Below are 21,496 nucleotides of genomic sequence, written 5' to 3' on the forward strand. Positions count from 1 at the left end.
ATTGTCCTCATATTTTACCCTATCACCTCTTGAAGGTTCTTGTATTCATTCCAAATTGTGATGGCCTAAAATGTGATCTGTCTGGAGCTTTTGTCTGTGTGACACCTAATCAATTTTTTTTTATCACTGCATTGTTTTGTGCTTGAATACAATGCACCGACAATTGGCATTTATAAGCACTTAGTAGCCACTTGATTAATTACCTCCTACACCTAATAAAGTGGCCACTGAGTGCATGTTCATGGTCATCTGCTGCTGTACCCCATCCAGTTCAAGGCTCAATGTGTTGTGTACTTAGAGATGCTCTTCTGCACGTCATCATCAGCGATCACTCATAGTTGAGTATGATCCTTCTCATGCTGGTGGCTCTGGTCACTTGTGGGTTTTCAGATGACTGAAGAGGTCGATCTGTGATCCACCAGCCCTATTGCAGTGTTAGCAGGTGTAGGTCATTGAAGTGGTGGTGGATGTAGCTGATTGGGCCTTTCCCAGTCTCTCTACGTTGAAGCCACTTAGTCTCAGCAGCTTGGTAGAGGCATTCTTTGAGCTGTGCAGTCCCCTTATAGACAGTCCTTCTCCAGCTTTTCCAAGCCTGTGAAAATTTCTCCTATCCATTCAGGTTGATGTGGCACTTCCTCACGTGGGTCTTGATGTTGTCCTTGAACTGCTTCAAATGCCTTCTAGGAGTGCACTTTGCACCCTTGAGTTGGCCGAACAGTTGTTGTTTAGGTAGGCTGGAGTCAGGCATGATGTGACCGACCCATTGCAATTGGTTTTGAGTCACAATTGTGGCTATGGAGTTAATGTTAGCTTCCTCCAGGATGCTGGAGTTAGTATGCCTGTTCTTCCAGCTAACTCTCAGAATCTTTCAGAGGCATCATTGTTGGTAAGTTTTTAGGGGTTTTGTGTGCCTGCAGTATGTTGTCCATGACTCCGCTCCATATAGCAAGGAGGAGAGGCCTATAGCTTTAGAGAACAGAAACTTAGTACTGGTCTTGATACACCAATCTTCAAGACCCTATTTGTCAGCCTGGCAAAAGCTCCCCTTGCACAGCTTATTCTGCATTTAATTCGAGGTCAATGTCAGCTCTTGAAGGAGGAAGGCTGCCAAGATATGGGAAATGATCAGTGTTCTCCAGAGGGCTGTTGTCAACGTAGATGGTTGGAGGTTTAGGAGCTAGATCTGGAGCAGGCTGGTGCAGGACTTGGGTTTTCACGATGTTTAGATCAAGTCCCAGGAGATTGTATGCTCCAGCAATAAAACATTCATCATGTAGTGCAGATTGGATTTCCATGATGGAAGTAGTTGACACCTTGTTCTTTGCTTTGAACCTGTTAAGGTTAAAGTGCACCCCACCTCCCTTTGTCCCATAGAGAATCTGGACTCCATGTGGGAGGTCTTGGCCTGTGAGGTGACGAATGGCTGCAATAAAAATGGCAAACAGTTGAGGCAATGAAACACCCCTGTTTGATCCCAGCCTCAACCTTAAAAGATGCTGTTTCAGAGTTGCTGTTGCTGATGACTGTTTCACTCATATCATTGTGTAAGAGCTGCAGGATCTTGAGGTATTTCTCTGAGCACCGGATTTTGGACAGTGCCTGCTGAAGGGCAGGAAGATTTACAGTGGCAAATGCTTTTGTAAGGTCTGTGAAGGCCATATAAAGTGGGACACTTTGTTCCTGGGCTTTCTCCTGCAATTGAGGTGCTATAAAAATCATATCAGATGTTCCTCTGTTTGGAAGGAAACCACTGAGACCCAAGCAAGAGATCTTCTGTCAGAGGTGAAAGCCGGTTACTTAAAATTTGGGTGGGTACCTTTCCTGTTGTAGAGAGGAAGGAGATCCCTCTATAATTTCTGTAGGCAGATTTGTCACCCTTTTTGAAGAGGGTGACTGTCATGGTGTCTGAGTTCAGCTGGAATCTACTCCTGGTCCCAGATCTTGACAAGCAGGTCATGAATATGATTTAAAAGTTCTGTGCCACCTTTCTTGAGGATTCCTGTCAAAAGTCTCAGGCCCAGAGGCCTTGTTGTTCCTCAATTTCTTGCAAGCCATCCATCCATGATACAGTACTTGCAAAAACATTGTTGGATACAAGACCAGGAAAAACAAAGATTGGTTTGATGGAAATGACAATGAAATACGAAAGCTAATCAACAACAGAAGGAAAGCTTTCTGTGTCTGGCAGAAGGATATCAACTGCAAGGCAAAATGACAAGCTCACTCCAAAGCTAAAGCTATATTCCAGAGTAGAGTAAGGGAAATAAAGAATCAGTGGTGAACAGAGATGGCCCGAAAAATACAGCAGATAGTTGTCTCTGGTGATATCAGGGGTTCTCTTTTTTGCCACTTGTATGGTCCAAACCATTGTGGCCTAAACCCCCTTTGCTCCAAAGATGGGCAAAGGCTACTAAAGGACAATGATGCCATTAATTCTCGATGAAAGAAACACTTTCAGGATCTACCTAATCAGAACAGCACTGTTGACATTGAGGTCATCAACCAGTTCCCATGCCGACCCATGAAGGAGGACAAGAGTAAGTCTCAAGGAATTTTCTGCACAACACTGTAATGCATGGTTATTTGAGTTTTTGTCTCCCTCCTGTCAGCTTGAACCAATCTGGCCATTCACCACTAACCTCACTCATTAACAAGACACACATAAAAGTTGCTGGTGAACGCAGCAGGCCAGGCAGCATCTCTAGGAAGAGGTACAGTCGACCTTTCGGGCCGAGACCTTTCGTCAGGACGAACTGAAAGAAGAGCTAGAAAGAGATTTGAAAGTGGGAGGGAGAGGAGGAGATCCGAAATGATAGGAGAAGACAGGAGGGGGAGGGATGGAGCCAGGAGCTAGACAGTTGACTGGCAAAAGGGATATGGGAGGATCATGGGACAGGAAGCCTAGGGAGAAAGAAAGGGGGGGGGGGAAGCCCAGAGGATGGGCAACGGGTATAGTCAGAGGGACAGAGGGAGAAAAAGGAGAGAGAGAGAAAGAATGTGTGTATATAAATAAATAACGGATGGGGTACAAGGGGGAGGTGAGGCATTAGCGGAAGTTAGAGAAGTCAATGTTCATGCCATCAGGTTGGAGGCTGCCCAGACGGAATATGAGGTGTTGTTCCTCTAACCTGAGAGTGGTTCCATCTTTACAGTAGAGGAGGCCATGGATAGACATGTCAGAATGGGAATGGGACAAAGCCAACAAAAAGGCAGGCATAGCTAGAACCCATACGGGTGCCCATGGCTACACCGTTAGTTTGGAGGAAGTGGGAGGAGCCAAAGGAGAAATTATTATGAGTAAGGACTAATTCCGATAGACGGAGCTGCTCCGTCTAGCAGAATTAGTCCTTACTCTTAATAATTTTTCCTTTAGCCTCTACTCCGTCTAGCGGAATTAGTCTTTACTCTTAATAATTTCTCCTTTAGCCTCTACTCTGTCTAGCGGAATTAGTCCTTACTCTTAATAATTTCTCCTTTGGCTTCTCCCACTTCCTCCAAACTAAAGGTGTAGCCATGGGCACCCATATGGGTCCTAGCTATGCCTGTCTTTTTGTTGGCTTCATGGAACAATCTATGTTCCAAACCTATTCTGGTATCTGTCCCCCACTTTTCCTTCGCTACATTGACCACTGCATTGGCGCTGCTTCCTGCACGCATGCTGAGCTCGTTGACTTCATTAACTTTGCCTCCAACTTTCACCCTGCCCTCGAGTTTACCTGGTCCATTCCTGACACCTCCCTCCCCTTTCTAGATCTTTCTGTCTATCTCTGGAGACAGCTTATCTACTGATGTCTACTATAAGCCTACTGACCCTCACAGCTATCTGGACTATTCCTCTACTCACCCTGTCTCTTGTAAAAATGTCATCCCCTTCTCACAATTCCTCCGTCTCTGCCGTATCTGCTCTCAGGATGAGACTTTTCATTCCAGGACAAGGGAGATGTCCTGCTTTTTTAAAGAAAGGGGCTTCCCTTCCTCCATCAACTCTGCTCTCAAACGCATCTCCCCCATTTCACGCACATCTGCTCTCACTCCATCCTCCCACCACCCCAGTAGGAATAGGGTTCCCCTTGTCCTCACCTACCACCCCACCAGCCTCTGGTTCCAACATATAATTCTCCGTAACCTCCGCCACCTCCAACAGGATCCCACCACTAAGCACATCTTTCCCTCCCCGCCTCTCTCTGCTTTCCGCAGGGATCGCTCCCTACGTGACTCCCTTGTCCATTTGTTCCCCTCCCATCCCTCCCCACCAGTCTCCCTCCTGGCACTGATCCTTGTAAGTGGAACAAGTGCTACACATGCCCTTACACTTCCTCCCTTACCACCATTCAGAGCCCCAGACAGTCCTTCCAGGTGAGGTGACACTTCACCTATGAGTCGGCTGGGGTGATATACTGCATCCGGTGCTCCTGATGTGGCCTTCTATGTATTGGCGAGACCCAACGCAGACTGGGAGATCGTTTTGCTGAACACCTACGCTCTGTCCGCCAGAGAAAGCAGGATCTCCCAGTGGCTACACATTTTAATTCCACGTCCCATTCCCATTCTGATATGTCTATCCACGGCCTCCTCTACTGTAAAGATGAAACCACACTCAGGTTGGAGGAACAACATCTTATATACCGTCTGGGTAGCCTCCAACCTGATGGCATGAACATTGACTTCTCTAACTTCCGCTAATGCCCCACCTCTCCCTCGTACCCCATCCATTATTTATTTATATACACACATTCTTTTTTTCACTCTCTTTTTTCTTCCTCTGTCCCTCTCACCATACCCCTTGTCCATCCTCTGGGCCTCCCCCCGCCGACTTTGCTTTCTCCCTAGGCCTCCTGTCCCATGATCCTCTCATATCCCTTTTGCCAATTAACTGTCCAGCTCTTGGCTCTATCCCTCCCCCTCCTGTCTTCTGCTATCATTTCTGATCTCCCCCTCCCCCTCCTACTTTCAAATCTCTTACTAGCTCTTCCTTCAGTTAGTCCTGACGAAGGGTCTCGGCCCGAAACGTCGACTGTACCTCTTCCTAGAGATGCTGCCTGGCCTGCTGCGTTCACCTGCAACTTTTATGTGTGTTGCTTGAAATTCCAGCACCTGCAGATATTCCTCGTGTTTGCGTCATTAACAAGACATGTTATTTTCATTTTTGCACACCATTGTCTAGAGACTTGTGTGTGAACATTCCAGTAGATCAGCAGTTTGTGAGATATTCAAACCACCCCATCTGGCACCAAAAATCACTCCATGGTTAGGGTTATTTTGATCACTTTTCTTTGCCATTCTGGTGTTTGATCTGAACAACAACTGAACCTTTTGACCATGTCAGCATGCTTTTATGCATTGAGTTGCTGCCACATTATTAGGCAAATGGAGATTTCCATATACAAGCAGGTGTGCAGGTGTACCATGTAAAGTTGTCATTGAGGGCAGGGTCTTTAATACAGAAAAAAAGTTGTGCTCTGCTTTGGGGAGCTGTATGAAATTAAACTTAACTGTGTGGTATTGAGGTTGTGCTCAGAATGAAGAAGGAGATATTTTTCAGGTTCAGGCAACTGGGATCAAGTGATTCTTGGACGGAGTGTGGGGCTTCTCAAGATGGGAGTGAGGAAGGCAAAAAAAAGGGAGCATGGGATAGATGCAGCAGAGAAGATTAATGAAAATCCAAGTGTTTTATAATGGTATTAAGGGAAAAGAGTAACTAGAAAGAAATTAGAGTTCCTCAAAGACCAAAGTGGCCATCTTTGTAGCGAATCACAGAAGATGGCGTCACAATGGGGTGCTGGGAACAGACACAAATGCGAGACACAGACACTGAAGTACAAGGAACAGGACATGACTAGAGTAGGGATGTGACAGGACTCAGACCAGGAGCAGGGACAAGAACGCAGACTTGGGCTAGGGAAAGCAGGATGAGGACTAGAAACCATGGACTAGGAGGCAAGGCTTCGACTCCGAGCCCGAGACTGGACAAGGACCCAGAACCTGGGTCTTGCCTTGGGCTTGGAGCCCAGAACCAGGCAAGGACATGACATGGCTGGGGTCTAGAGGCCTGAGCTTGGACACAAGACAAGGCTTGGAATCAGAGCCCGAGACTGGACAAGGACCCAGAACCTAGATCTTGCCTCGGGCTCGAACCCCAGAACCAGGCAAGGACTTGACTTGGCTGCAGGCCAGGGTCTTGGGTCTTGAGCGTGGCTGCGGGATCCTCGAGGCTGGCGTTCTTGGAGCTCAGAGACAGACTGGGAACCGAACATCAACATAGAGCCGGGACTTATCCTTCGACAAGCTGAGACTCATCTTTAACACGACACTAACATGAGACAGGATAGAATATAGACATAGGGCCGGGACTTATCCTAAGACAAGCCAGGACTCAACCTCTCCACACCAAGGTGGAACAGGTCCACCTGTTGGGTAATGGCAGAACAGCCAGACTTACCCAACAGAGGCAAAGACAAGACACGTCACCCCGCAGGGCAACAGCAAAACGGTCTGACTTGCCCCACGGAGGCAAGGACAAGACAAGGCAGATCCCCCCGCAGGGCAACTGCAAAACAGCCTGACTTATCCCACGGAGGCGAGGACAGGAAGAGACAAACACCAAAGAACAACAGACAGTTCCATCTCTGCTCCGGGGAAACTCTGAGTCTCAATTCGGCCAGAAACCTGAGCTGGCTACGGAAACAGCCGGATCCCTACCTAGCTCAGAGTGGCTAACAGCCACTCAGCTGGCCCAAGAAACAGCCAAATCTGTACCACAAAGATTACTCCAGCAAGTGGCAACAAAGCTCCATGAAGCAATGGTCCTGCAACCAGACCTAAAGATCACAAATGGTTTCACTAACCTTCCATCAGCAGGTTGCTCCAAGGGGGGCTGACAAGGTGCAAGCGAGGGTCACAGGCAAGGCAAGGATTCGGGCAGGGCAGGGCAGGGCAGGGCAACAGAAGGGAGGGAAGGGATTCAGACAGGAACAATCCAGCAACTAAGCTCTGGTCTCTGCGGGTATTTATGAGTCTGCCCAAAGTAGAATCATGTGACTCAATTAGAGTGCTCAACAGAAACGGGGTAAACAGGAAAACCTGGAACAAGGGTTAATGGACCGGACAGTGAACCACAATGCAGACTTCACGGACCGGACCATGACAGATGGGTGAGGTCCTCAGGAAGTATTTATCTTCAGTTTTTAACCTGCAGGAGGGCAAAAAGACTTCGCACTTTATTTAATTGGCAGGTCTTGGGGATCATCTAAATGACAACAGATCTTATTCTATGTAACACTCTGGTTAAGGACCTGTTTTATGGCATTTCCACTGCTATGCTTTTACGTTTTTAGCAGCTTTTCTGCAAACACAGTGTGTTATGTTAACCTTCATAGACAAGAGTTTTGGATGTGGCGGAGATAAGGAGCCATTTGCTCAGCGTATGAATGTTGTGTCAGCCAGTTAGGGTTTGTCTTGGTGATGTGCTATAACATTCAGTCCAGTTGGGTGTCATGGAACATTCGAGAGAGCTCAGCAGGATCCGATTTCTGGGAAACAATGGATCTTTCTTGGCAGGAGTTGCGGAGCGGAGCCTAAGGGAAGAGAGTGCATTAGGAAGAGAGGGTATTAGGGAGAGAGGTCAGCTGGGGTTGCACGTCCTGAAGAACCTCTTTAATGAAGGAATCCCTTCGGTGATGGATATCCCCCGTGCTTATATGTGCCCCTCCAAAGACACAGCAATACGCTTTTTACCCTCTGAAATGATTCGGCATGGACTACGGCAGTTTGGAAGGTGTGTCACCAGCAACTTTCCAGAGAACAATTGCTGATCGGCAGCGCCTACCCGGCGCGAATGCACGCCCTATAAATGAGGTGGCTCTGAACGAAATCAACCACGACTGGGCAGTTTAGATATCTTTACAATCGGTTTCTAATGATCCTGTAATATTCGGCCAGTGTGAGCTTTCTTCAGTCTTGAACTTCGCTGCGTCCTCCTTGATCTCTCTCTCCGGGCCAAGACTTTCTCGGACGCTCAATATTGGTTTGAAAAGTAAGTGAAAAGTTACATTTTGTTGACAAAAAAGTACATAAATTTTAAATTACAAGTAATCTTACAGACGCAATTAATATCTGGTCTGAAGCTACGCGCCTAGTTCGCGCTGTGAATGTATTTAGAAGCAGTATCGGGGAAAGGAGTATTTGACTCCTTTTTCTCTCCTTCGCTTAATACCGGGGGGGGGGGGGATAAGTTATTATAACTGTTCAAAACTGAAAATAATGTTTGAGATAATTGTTAATTTTCCCGGTGAGCGGTGATGTTCCGTTTACAGAATCCAACGTTGTAAAAGATGCAGACACGGATAGACTGCAAACAATAGGAATTTAGTTTCCTTCTCCGGGGTTTAGAGAGTTGGGAGAGTTAAAACACCAGTAAATTAAAACTCACAATTATCTACTGGTGTAAAGATGTTTTTACTGGTTACAAATGTGACAGAGAAACTGGTTGTTGGACCTATCAGACGGCAAAAAAGCAGGAAGCTTGGATGAACATAAATCCAAAAGATTTGGCCAGGGCCAGTGTCTCCAAATGTACAGTAAAAGTACAGTTTACCAGATCACGTGTAATTAAAATGTGCAAACTAAAAGAGTAAACATGCAGTCAGTGGCCACTTTATTAAGTACCTCCTGATGTTCGTGGTCTTCTGCTGCTGTAGCCCATCCGCTTCAAGATTTGTCGCGTTGTGTACTCAGAGATGCTCCTCTGCACACCACTGTTGTGGTGCGAGGTTATTTGAGTTACTGTCGGCTTCTGGTCAGGTTGCTTGACCCATACAGTCCATGCTGGCTCCCAAAAGAAAACAACAGGAGTCCCATTTGCTCGTTTCCTTATCTCCCCATTGTTCTGTCATACATTTTGTCTCCCAACCCATCCATCCCACTTGTCCATCGCCAGGGTAATTTACAGTGGACAATCAAACTACCACAGATCTCTGAGGAAACTGGAACACCAAATGTAATGGGGCGGGGGGGGGGGGTGTTTTCTGTGTAGTATAAATATTCTCCCTTCGACCACAAGGTGGTCTTCTGGGTGTGTCAATTGCTTCCCACGTCCCAACAAAGTGCAGATAAATAATCAATGGCATTGCAGTGAGCACAACACTATTGCAGCCCAGGCCATTGGAGGTAGGAGTACAATCTCAGAGTCCTCTCTAAGGAATTTGTGTGTACCCAACCACCCCTCCCCCCCCACCATGGAACGGTTGGGATTCCTCCGTATCCTCTGGTTTCCCCCAACATTCCAAAGTCAGACTGTTTAATAGATTAATTAGTTATTGTAAATTATCCCGTGATTAACCTAGGTTTGAATTGAAGGCTGCAGGTGGTGTGGCTCAAGGGGCTATAAGGGTCTATTCCACACTGTAGCTCTTAAATAAATAAAACTAAACTGACCATACTGTAAAATGCCACTAATATATGTAAAAGGCAATTAAGAAATCAGAGGCAGAGAGAGTTATCCACATCAAATTCATGTGTGTTAAGACATTGGATTACCTTATAGAAGCAATCATGAAGAAGTATGTAAAACCTTTAAACATTTGAAATTAAGTGTATGATAAAAAGTAAACTGATTTCTTCTGGAGCCATTCTCCTCCATTGTAAACAAAGTTGATCTTCCATTGTAGGTCTAAGTTGGCATAGACCCAACAGGCAGATTCCTCAACACTAGCTCAAAGTGCTCAGGCAACTTTCTCCTTCATAGATGGAATAAGAAATTGTGGGAGGAACTCTTTCATCAACTTAAGGACTTCTCTGTCCATGGAACAGGGAAGAGAAGTTCGATTATTAGTCAGAAGTGGCCCATAGAATCCATGCTGGCTCCCAAAAGAACCAGAAGTTCAAAATGGAACTGCAACATTTACCAATCAGTTTTTGCCTAATATTTGATAATTCATTGTTGAATGTAACATATACACAAAACCAATACAAATCTCAGTCCTATATTTTATAAAGGCAGGTGTTATCTTTTAAGATTTAAGAAAATGGTTATGCAACATTCTAATGTAACCGTTATGCAACATTCTCCGATTACTGGATTTAACTCCATTAAAACCAACTGAATTAGTTGGTGCTGGAATTTGATGCACATTGTTGCTGGGCTTTCCTACTCCTTGACACATCTCTATATACCTTGTAACTTCCCAGTAGCCAAGCATTTCATTTCCAATTACCATTCTCGTTCTGATGCGTTGGTCCTTAGCCTCCTCTTGTGCCAAGATGAGTCCACCCTAAGCGTAGAGGAGCAACAACTTATATTCCATCAGGGTAGCCCTCAAACTGATGGCATGAATATCTGTGATTTCCCCAACCACTCACCTCTTCTTCTATTCGACACTCTGGCCTCTTACCTCTTCTCACCTGCCTATCAACACCCCCACCCCAGGGTCCCTCCTCCTTCCCTTTCTCCTATGGTCCATTCTCCTCTCCAATCAGATTCCTTTCTTTCCTACACACCTGGCTACACCTATCACTTACTACCCATCCTCCTTCCCCTTCCTCTGCCTTTTTATTCTGGCATCCTCCCCCTTCCCACGAAGGGTCTCAGCCAGAAACATCCACTGTTTATTCGTTGCCATAGATGCACCTGAACTGCTGAGTTCACCCAGCATTTTGTGTGTGCTGCTTTGGTTTTCCAGCATCTGCAGAATGTCTTGTGTCCTTCAAGATGTGTTGGATTTGCAGCTGACAATCAAGGAATGCAATCTACTTGTAGCAATGAACTCAGGCGTGAAAACCCAGGCACAGAAGAATCAACCAAGATACACAGGCCACTCAGAACGAACATCAAGAATGAACAATGAGTAATCAGTGCATTTAACTTAAGTTGCACAAAGTTGCAAATGAAACCTGCAGTTATCAATAAACAGAACAAAAAATCTTCAGGGAGAAATTTACACGTAAAAGAGACCAGTATTCGGTAAATTATTGATATTCAGGTGAAGTAGAGTGTACAGGCTTGGGGCCACATGCTGATCCAAAGGGTTCACAACACCACTTCCATGGCATAAGAATACTTACATTAACTCGATCTAACCACAGGACTAACTTGGTTATGGTGTCCAGATAAAGCACTATAATTATTGAATAACAAATTGATGTTTTGTTAACAGTATTTCCTTTCCATTCTTGAACAGGTTTTGGATATTCCTCTTAATATGGAAGGTTCTGGATGGAAAAGCCGAGCACTTGTCCCATTTGCCTTTGGTATTATCATCAGTTTGCATTGTCCCATCACTCAGTCAGCTAATATATTAGTTGTACCTGTTGATGGAAGTCATTGGATAAATATGAGAATTCTCTTGGAGGAAATGAAACCTCGTGGACACAACTTCACGGTACTTTATCTTGAGAAAAGTTGGTACATCACAGAAAGGCCCAATCTATATCAATCTATTGCAATTCCACTGGAAAACATTGTAAACATAGATCTGGTTGCAATAATTCTTCAAAAAGCACTGCAGCTTGGGCAGGATGGGTGGAGCTTCAGAGACAATATTGCGTTACAAAGTGAATTTCTACAATTTCTACGGAACTTTCATAAGATGTTTCATTTGTTTATTAGTGAAATTTTCCAAAACAAAACATTGCTAAGCCAACTTGAAAAGGCAAACTTTGACCTGGTGCTTACAGACCCTTTTTTGCCTACTGGATCAATGCTTGCTTATTATTTAAAACTTCCCTTGGTGCATAATGCTCGATGGTTAGAGTCTGGTGAAGCTCACTTCTTCTTTGCCCCATTCCCTTCTTCTTATGTCCCATTCCCTGGCTCATACCTGACAGACAAAATGTCCTTTCTTCAAAGAACACAGAACTTCATCCAATATCTAATCCATCTATTCATTTTTGAACTTGCCATTTATCCCAGGTACAATGAGTTCTGTCATCGATATTTGGGACCAGACACAGATATCAAGAAAGTTCTGATGAGGGCTGATGTGTGGCTGATGAGAGTCGATTTTGTATTTGAATTCCCAAGACCCACCATGCCAAATATTGTGTACATTGGAGGCTTCCAGTGTAAACCAGCCCAACCACTAGCAGCAGAGTTTGAAGAGTTTGTTCAAAGCTCAGGAAAGCATGGAATTATTGTGATGTCGTTAGGATCTGTTATCCATTCCTTGCCAAAGCAGATTTCAATGGAAATAGCTGAGGCGTTTGCTCAAGTACCCCAGAAGGTTATTTGGAGAAACGATGGGGAAATCCCTCCCAATATAGGTAATAATACACTAATGACAAAATGGATCCCTCAGAACGACCTTCTGGGACACCCCAACACACGAGTCTTCATTTCTCATTGTGGTACCAATGGCATTTACGAGGCCATCTACCACGGGGTACCAGTGATTGGCATGCCTCTTATTTTTGACCAGTTTGACAATTTACTTCGACTGGAATCCCGAGGCGCAGCAAAGGTGCTTAATGTTGCAACCGTGCATTCAACAGATCTGTTGAAGGTACTTAATGAGGTGATAAATGGCACATTTTACCGGGACAATATGAAGAAACTCTCTGCTCTCCACCGGGACCAACCAGAGTCGCCAGTGGAGCGAGCCATTTTCTGGATTGAGTATGTTGCCCGACACAAAGGCGCAGGGCATTTGCGCTCTGAATGCTACCAACTGCCCTGGTACACTTACTATTGTGTGGATGTGATGGTTTTTCTGTTGTCCATGTTCCTCATGCTCACAGTGCTGGTGGTTGTAGCACTGAAGAAACTTTGTCACATTGCACGGAAGAAAATAAAGCAAAAGAATGAGTAAGGTTGTTCTATTTTGTGTTGGTAGATGGTGCTTTAAATTCTTTCAACTTAATTAAATAAGATTTTCTTCTTTTCAATATATGAAGCCTCCTTTTCAGATATTGTAAATGCAGCAAACTTAAAAATTAGTGAAATATATCAGTGGATTTAAAGCTTTTGTACAAAGATATGAGCAGGAACAAAATACAAATACCTAAATATTTGTATTTAGAGCTAAGGCTTTACTCTTTAGAGAGAAGGAGGATGAGAGGAGACATGATAGAGGTGTGGAAGATAATAAGAGGAATAGATAGAGTGGATAGCCAGTGCCTCTTCCCCAGGGCACCACTGCTCAATACAAGAGGACATGGCTTTAAGGTAAGGGGTGGGAAGTTCAAGGGGGATATTAGAGGAAGGTTTTTTACTCAGAGAGTGGTTGGTGCGTGGAATGCACTGCCTGAGTCAGTGGTGGAGGCAGATACACTAGTGAAGTTTAAGAGACTACTAGACAGGTATATGGAGGAATTTAAGGTGGGGGCTTATATGGGAGGCAGGGTTTGAGGGTCGGCACAACATTGTGGACTGAAGGGCCTGTACTGTACTATTCTATGTTCAATGTTCTATGTTTTTAAATCAAATCAAACAAGGAAAGTCACGTTTATCTATGATCATTTAAAATATGATATACTACCTTGAGATTCATATACTACCATAAAAAAACTTCGGAATTCTGTGCCTGAAAGACTACTTTCCCTACTATTCTGTCATGTCTCTATCAATTGACAAATGGCAAGAGGTCACATAACTGCCCCTTGCAATTTGTCATAGCTTCCCATTCCTGTTCCACATTCCCATTGTTGTAGGTCATGGTTTAACAGGCAAAAAACATCCCTCTTTGGTGGTTATAACTAGTTTGCAATATTTCCTCAACAAATGCTTATCCACCTGGAGTTGCACTGCTCAGCACATCATTTTCGGTAACTTTGCCATTTACACAGGAAGCACATCTTTCCCTACCACCCCCCCCTCATCCCACTCTCCCCACGCTTTCTCTTTGTGACTCTCTTATCTACCTGTCCCTCCCCACCGGTTTCCCACCTGGCATTATCCTTGCAGTGGGACAGTGCTACACTTGCCTCCACACATTCCTCCCGCACCACCACTTAGGGTCCCAAACAATCCTTCCAGGCGAGGCAACACTTCACTTGCAAGTCTGTCGGGGGTTACCTACTATCTGCATGGCCTCCTCTATTGCCACGAGAATTGACCCTCACATTGGAGGATCAACACTTCATATTATGTCTGAGTAGCTTCCAATCTGATTACATGAATATTGACTTCTCTAACTTCCAGTATTTTGTCCTCTCTCCCCCTTCTCTCTTTTTTTTATTCCCCATTCTGGTTACCCTCTCACCTCTTCTCTTCTCCTCCCTATCATTTCTGTCTGGCACCAATACTCCTATCAGATTTCTTCTTCTTCAGGCCTTCTCCCATTCCACTTCGCTCCTTCCAGCTTCATGCACCATCCCCCTCCCCCATCTGCCCAACTTCAGCTCACCAGAGGGGAGTTTTCCCACTCTCCCCTGCTGGACAGTACTCCCTCCTTACCCTCACATTATTCCAGATTCTGCTCTCTTCCTTTCCATTCAGATGAACCGTTGACTATTTATTCCTCTCTGTAATTGCTGCCTGACTTAAGTACCACCAGCATTCTTTGTCTGTGTTGCTCAAGATTTCCTAGACTTGCAGACTCTCTTGCAGCCACTCGAAGCCGACAATGGAGCAATGGAGTTTTTTTTAAGCACAGAAGTAAATGAACTATCTTCCAGCTACACTTTCTGGTCAATAACCCTGGACATTATTATGCAAGTATCTGACTGAAGCTCACATAAAGTGGTATTAATTACAGACAGATAGATACAATGCTGGTGCTGAGTAGAATTTCATAAACACAAGAGATTCTGCTGGAATTCCACAGTAATATTCACAAATGCTGGCAGAACTCAGCAGGTCAGGCAGCACCTATAGAAATGAATGAACATTACACATTTTGGGGTGAGGCCCTTCATCAGCACTGTTGATTCTTTTTGACTGTTTATTCATTTCCATTGATGTTGCCTGAACTGCTGAGTTCCTCCAGTATTTTGTGTGCGTTGCTGAGCAGGAATTGCTGCATTACTCAGGCTGGTTCATCAGTCATCTCTTATATCACATATGTTGGAATGCTCATTAGATGTATAAGCATCAGGTTCCATTACACTGTTGTGACATCCATGTTACGCCACTGATGATGTACAACCATTACTTTTGTTTTTAAAATAGTTACGACTAATTGAGTTGTGTTAATAAACTAATATTCTTTTGCCATACTCCATGTAATGCCACCAATTATGTACAAAAATGTACTTTTTAAAAATTAAAGTAGTTACTGCATAATTAATTGAGCTGAACTGTAAATAAATAAATATTCCTTTGAAATCTTTCTGAATTTAATGGCATTTTAATGCCTGGCAAATTAATTCTATTCCAGTAGTAGCGTAGTTTAACATAAACTAATCTGCAGATGCTGGGATCAAAGCAACACTCACAACACGCTGGAGGAACTCAGCAGGTCGAGCAGCATCAGTAGAAATGATGAGTCGACGTTTCGGGCCGGAACCCTTCGTCAGGACTGAAGAAGGAAGGTGGGGGAGGGTTGGAAGAAGGCTGGTAGGTTCAGATGAAAAACCAGTAATTTGAAAGACAAAGGGGTGGGGGAGGGGAAGCAGGGAGGAGATAGGCAGGAAAACACAATGGGTAGTAGAAGGAGGCAGAACCATGAGGGAGGTGATAGGCAGCTGGGGGAGGGGGCAGAGTGAAATAGGGATAGAGGAAGGGAGGGGGAGGGAATTACTGGAAGTTGGAGAATTCTATGTTCATACCAAGGGGCTGGGGACTACCTAGACAGTATATGAGGTGTTGCTCCTCCAACCTGAGTTTAGCCTCATCATGGCAGTAGAGGAGGCCACATCTTCGAGCATATCCTGACTCAGACCCGCTACCACAGCCACGTCTCCTTCCTGAGAACGTGTCTCCGCCATCTGTTACCGCAGGGATTCCAGCTTCAGTTCCAGGCCTCCCAGTTTGGATGCCAGATACCTCCCTTTCAATGACCGCTGCTCCTGCAGGATTCTCTGCACCACGCAGCTGCCATGCGAAGATACCTGAGGGCCCTGTCCCTCTCTCTGCCACCACTCCGGGCCTCGCTCTCCACCGTCTGTCCTGGGCCTCTCCTTTACTTCATTCTCCGCCGGATTCACGCTTCCAACCGCCGTTTCTTCTCCTTCCTCGCGTCCAAGAAGGGCAACAAGCTCGCCCGCCTGGAGCCCACGACGACGACCGGCTCCAGCCTGGACCGCGACCCCTCGGACCTCGACGCCTCAGGCCTTCGGCAGGCCGGAGACCCACTGCCTCTGATTCTGATCCTGACTGGAACAACCACCTCCTGAAAAGGGGAACCAGCCCCCGGCGAGCCATGGACTCACTCGCTTCCGACTCCGACCTCAGCTCTGGGGCCCTGCAGGATACAGTCTCCTCTACCCCCAGCTCCGGATCCAGCTCAGACCGAGGTCCCGACCCTCTCCAGACCAGGACCCCTCTTACTGCCGCTGGGTCCTACCGCCCATGTTATTCCACCACTACCCTCTTTCCTCTCCGAGACTTCCAACCTTCCCTCTACCCCTCATCGCCCCTCCATTCCTTTGATTCCTCATCCTCCCCTAACCTCGCTCTCCCTGAACATCCCAACCCCCTCTCCCTCCTGAGATCTCCCACTCTTCACCCTTCTCTGACCCCAGCCCCAACCCTTGCCGTGTCTTCACCATCCCCTCTGACCTTCCCCTCTCTGAGACAGAACATTCTGTCCTTAGCAAGGGCCTCACTTTTGTCCCCCTCCGTCCACACCTCAGTGAGTTCCGTGCCTGCCATGACGCTGAACTCTTCTTCCGTCACCTACGTCTCCGAGCCTACTTCTTTGGCAAGGATTCCCCTCCCCCTACTGATGACCCCTTCTCCTGTCTTCAACCCTCCTCCTCCTCCTGGACACCCTGCCTGGGCCTTCTACCTGCACTTGATCTTTTTATTTCCAACTGTCGCCGAGACATCAACCGTCTCAACATCACCACTCCTCTCTCCTGTTCCAACCTCACTCCCTCTGAACGCACTGCCCTCCACTCTCTCTGCACTAATCCCAACCTCACCATCAAACCCGCTGACAAAGGTGGTGCCGTAGTAGTCTGGCGGACGGACCTCTACCTCACTGAGGCCAAACGGCAGCTCTCTGACACCTCCTCTTACTTACCCCTGGAACAGGACCCCACCAAAAAACATCAAATCATTGTCTCCCGCACCATCACCACCCTTATCAACTCCGGATACCTTCCATCATTAGCCACTAAACTCATAATTCCCACACCCCCTACCGCTCGGTTTTACCTCCTCCCAAAGATACACAAGCCTGACTGTCTCGGTAGACCCATAGTTTCTGCCTGCTCCTGTCCCACCGAACTTGTATCTGCCTACCTGGACTCCATTTTGTCACGCATAGTTCAGTCCCTCCACACCTATGTCCGGGATACATCCCATGCCCTCCACCTCTTCAATAACTTCCAGTTCCCCGGTCCCAACTGCTTAATTTTTACTATGGATGTCCAATCCTTATACACCTCCATTCCCCATCAAGAAGGCCTCAAAGCCCTCCGCTACTTCCTGGATAATAGACCTCACCAGTTCCCCACCACCACTACCCTCCTCCGGTTGGCGGAACTGGTTCTCACACTTAACAACTTCTCTTTTGGCTCTTCCCACTTTCTTCAGACTAAGGGTGTAGCTATGGGAACTCGCATGGGACCCAGCTATGCCTGCCTTTTCGTTGGTTATGTGGAACTGTCTGTGCTCCAAACCTATTCTAGTACTGCTCCCCAACTTTTCCTTCGGTACAGTGACGACTACATTAGTGCTGCTTCCTGCACCCATGCTGAGCTTGCCAATTTCATCAACTTTACTTCTAACTTCCACCCGGCCCTCAAATTCACTTGGTCTATCTCGGATACTTCTCTCCCCTTTCTCGATGTCTCGGTCTCCATCTCTGGAGACAGACTGGCCACTGACATCTTCTATAAGCCCATTGACTCTCATAACTACCTCGACTATACCTCTTCCCACCCCGCCACATGCAAAAATGCCATTCCCTATTCCCAGTTCCTCTGTCTCTGCCGCATCTGCTCCCAGGATGAGGCTTTCCATTCCAGGACATCTCAAATGTCCTCTTTCTTTAAGGATCGTGGTTTCCCTTCTACTATCATCAGTGATGCCCTCACCCGCATCTCCTCCATTTCCCGCACTTCGGCCCTCACCCCATCCTCCCACAACCACAACAGGGACAGAGTTCCCCTTGTCCTCATCTACCACCCCACCAGCCTCCGGATCCAGCACATTATCCTCTGCAGCTTCTGCCACCTTCAACAGGACCCCACCACTAAGCATATCTTTCCCTCTCTACCCCCCTCCGCTTTCTGCAGGGATCGGTCCCTCCGCGACTCCCTTATCCACTCGTCCATCCCCACGGATCTCCCACCCGGCACTTATGCCTGTAAGCGTAAGTGCTACACCTGTCCCTACACCTCCTCTCTTGCCACCATTCAGGGCCCCAAACAGTCCTTCCAGGTGAGGCAACACTTCACTTGTGAGTCTGTTGGGGTCATCTATTGCATCCGGTGCTCCCAGTGCAGCCTCCTCTACATCGGTGAAACCCAACGCAGATTGGGGGACCACTTCATCGAGCACCTCCACTCCATCCGCCACAACAGACAGGATCTCCCGGTAGCCACCCACTTCAACTCTGCTTCCCGTTCCCATTCAGATATGTCCATACATGGCCCCTCTACTGCCATGATGAGGCTAAACTCAGGCTGGAGGAGCAACACCTCATATACAGTCCAGGTAGTCTCCAGCCCCTTGGTATGAACATAGAATTCTCCAACGTCCAGTAATTCCCTCCCCTTCCCTTCCTCTACCCCTATTTCACTCTGCCCCCTCCCCCAGCTGCCTACCACTTCCCTCATGGTTCCGCCTCCTTCTTCTACTACCCATTGTTTTCCTGCCTATTACCTCCCTGCTTCCCCTCCCTCACCCCTTTGTCTTTCAAATTACCGGTTTTTCAACTGAACCTACCGGCCTTCTTCCAACCCTCCCCCACCTTCTTTCTTCAGTCCTGACGAAGAGTTCCGGCCCGAAACGTTGACTCATCATTTCCACTTATGCTACCCGACCTGCTGAGTTCCTCCAGCATGTTGTGAGGGTAGCTTGGTCTAAAATATATTTGCTGATGTAACATGGGTCGAATTTCAATGTCAAGAGCATCTTTAGATTGTATAACGAGTATAACGAGACTAACGAGTAGCATACATAACTATTAGTTCATGTGTTTTCTTGATGTTTCGGCCAAGTCCCAGGAGACTGTATGTGTCACAGTCGGGGGCATTGGGAACGGACCCAAATGCAAGACACAGGCACTGAAGTACTAGGAACAGGACTTGACTAGAGTAGGGACGTGACAGGATACAGACAAGGAGCAGGGACAAGAATGCAGACTTGGGCTAGGACATAGACTAGACAGAGAACTCGGACAAGGAACCATGAACTAGGAGTCTGGGCTTGGGAAAGTGGGACCAGGACTACGGACCATGAACAAGGAGCCCGGGCTTGGACTCCGAGCCAGAGAGTGGACAAGGACCCAGAGCCTGTAGTCTTGCCTTGGGCTCGGACCCCAGAACTAGGCAAGGACATGAGGTAGCTACAGGACAGGATGTGGCTGGGGTCCTGGGTCCTGGAATGCGGAGGCTGATAACTCGGAGCCTGGAGCTCGGAGACAGACTGGGAAACGTACATCAACATAGAGCCGGGACTTATCCTTCGAAAAGCTGGGACTCATCTTCAACACGACACTAATATGAGACTGGACAGTATTCAGACATAGAGCCGGGACTCAACTTTATCTCCACACCAAGGTGGGACAGGTCCATCTGTCGGGTAACGGCAGAATGGCCTGACTTACCCCACAGAGGCGAGGACAAGACAAGACAGATCCCCCTTCAGGGCAATAGAAGAACAGCTTGACTTAGCGCATGGAGGGGAGGACAAGAAGAGACAAACACCGAAGAATGACAGACAGATCTAGCTCTGCATCAGGGTTGTTCCGAGTCGCCGTTACGGCCAGCAACCTCAGCTGGCTACGGAAACAGCCGGATCCCGACCTAGCTCGGAGTGGCTGACGGACACTCAGCTGGCCCGGGAAACGGCCGAATCCATACCAGAAAGACAGCTCCGACTACCGACAGCAAGGCTCCATGAAGCGATGGTTCACCAACGCGGCCTAAAGATGGCTAGTGGCCGCTCTAGCCTTCCACCAGCAGGTTGCTCCCAGGAAATCTTGACAAGGCAAACCAGCAGCCCACACTCAACCCCAAGGCTACTTATATTCCAAGCCCCAAGATGGGAATCAGGTGCCTATGATTAACCCAACCGAAACAAGGGACAGCTGGAAGGCCCGGAGTCCTGAGTCCACGGACCGGACCATGAACCGGAATGCGGACATCACGGACCAGAACGTGACAGTATGCTCTGGTAAAAGCATCCATTGTGTACTGCAGATCCTTCTCAGAGTGAGTTGTGTTGGCTCTGTCATCTGCAGATTGGATTTCCATGATGGAAGCAGTTGACACTTTGCTCTTTGCCTAGAACCTGTTAAGGTTAAAGAGCACAACCCCCTTGTCCTATAGAGAATCTGGACTCCTTGTGGGAGGTATTAGCCTGTGAGGTGAAGAATGGTTGCAATGAAAATGGCAAACAGAGTTGGGGAAGTGATGCGCTCCTGTTTGACCCTGGTCTCAACCTTAAAAAGATGCTGTTTCAGAGCTGCTGTTGCTGATGACTGTTTCACTCATATCATTGTGTAAGAGCTGCAGGATCTTGAGGTATTTCTCTGAGCACCCGATTTTGGACAGTGCCTGCCAAAGAGCAGGACGACTTACAGTGGCAAATGCTTTTGTAAGGTTCATGAAGGCCATATAAAGTGGGACACTTTGTTCCTGGGCTTTCTCCTGCAAATGAGGTGCTATAAAAATCATATCAGATGTTCCTCTGTCTGGAAGGAAGCCATGCTGAGACCCAGGCAGGAGACTTTCCGCCTGTGGAGAAAGCCGGTCACATAAAATAAAGAAGCAGTAGTTAACTGAGAGGGCCCAAGAAATACAGCAGCTCGCTGACTCTGGTGATATCAGGAGTTTCTCTTCTGCCATCAAGGCAGTGTATGGTCCAAACCTTCGTGGCCTAAATCCCCTTCGCTCCAAAGATGGGCAAAAGGACACTGATGCCATCAATTTTCGATGGAAGGAAGACTTTCAGGATCTACCATATCATAATACCACTTTTGACATTGAAGTCATCAACCTTCTCCCACGACAACCCATGAAGGAGGACATGAGTAAGACACTAAGTATTTTTTGTACAACACTTTTGTAATGTATGGTTATTTGAGCTTTTGTCTCCGTCCTGTCAGCTTAAACCAGTCTGGTCATTCACCACTAGCCTCTGTCATTAAAAAGACATGTTTTTTTTTTGTTTTTCACACCATTGTCTTGAGACTTGTGTGTGAAGATTCCAGGAGATCAGCAGTTTGTG

The 21,496-nt window shown here is 46.8% G+C and overlaps 1 protein-coding gene across 1 annotated transcript; it reads left to right on the plus strand.

The window, feature by feature from the left end:
• Positions 1–9,737: 9,737 nt before the first annotated feature.
• On the plus strand, positions 9,738–12,800 carry LOC140209455 (UDP-glucuronosyltransferase 2C1-like). Its single transcript, XM_072277700.1, has 2 exons — positions 9,738–9,871; positions 11,171–12,800. The coding sequence occupies exons 1-2, from the start codon at positions 9,852–9,854 to the stop codon at positions 12,798–12,800; spliced, it is 1,650 nt and encodes a 549-aa protein (XP_072133801.1). The 5' UTR covers positions 9,738–9,851.
• The last annotated feature ends 8,696 nt before the right edge of the window (positions 12,801–21,496 follow it).

Source organism: Mobula birostris, chromosome 14 (assembly GCF_030028105.1).
Source record: "Mobula birostris isolate sMobBir1 chromosome 14, sMobBir1.hap1, whole genome shotgun sequence".
NCBI lineage: Eukaryota > Metazoa > Chordata > Chondrichthyes > Myliobatiformes > Myliobatidae > Mobula > Mobula birostris.

Coding starts and splice junctions, on each gene's coding strand:
- LOC140209455 (XM_072277700.1), top strand. CDS start 9,852: ATGCTGGCTCCCAAAAGAAC. Junction 9,872..11,170: donor ATGCTGGCTCCCAAAAGAAC/CAGAAGTTCAAA, acceptor TTCCATTCTTGA/ACAGGTTTTGGATATTCCTC.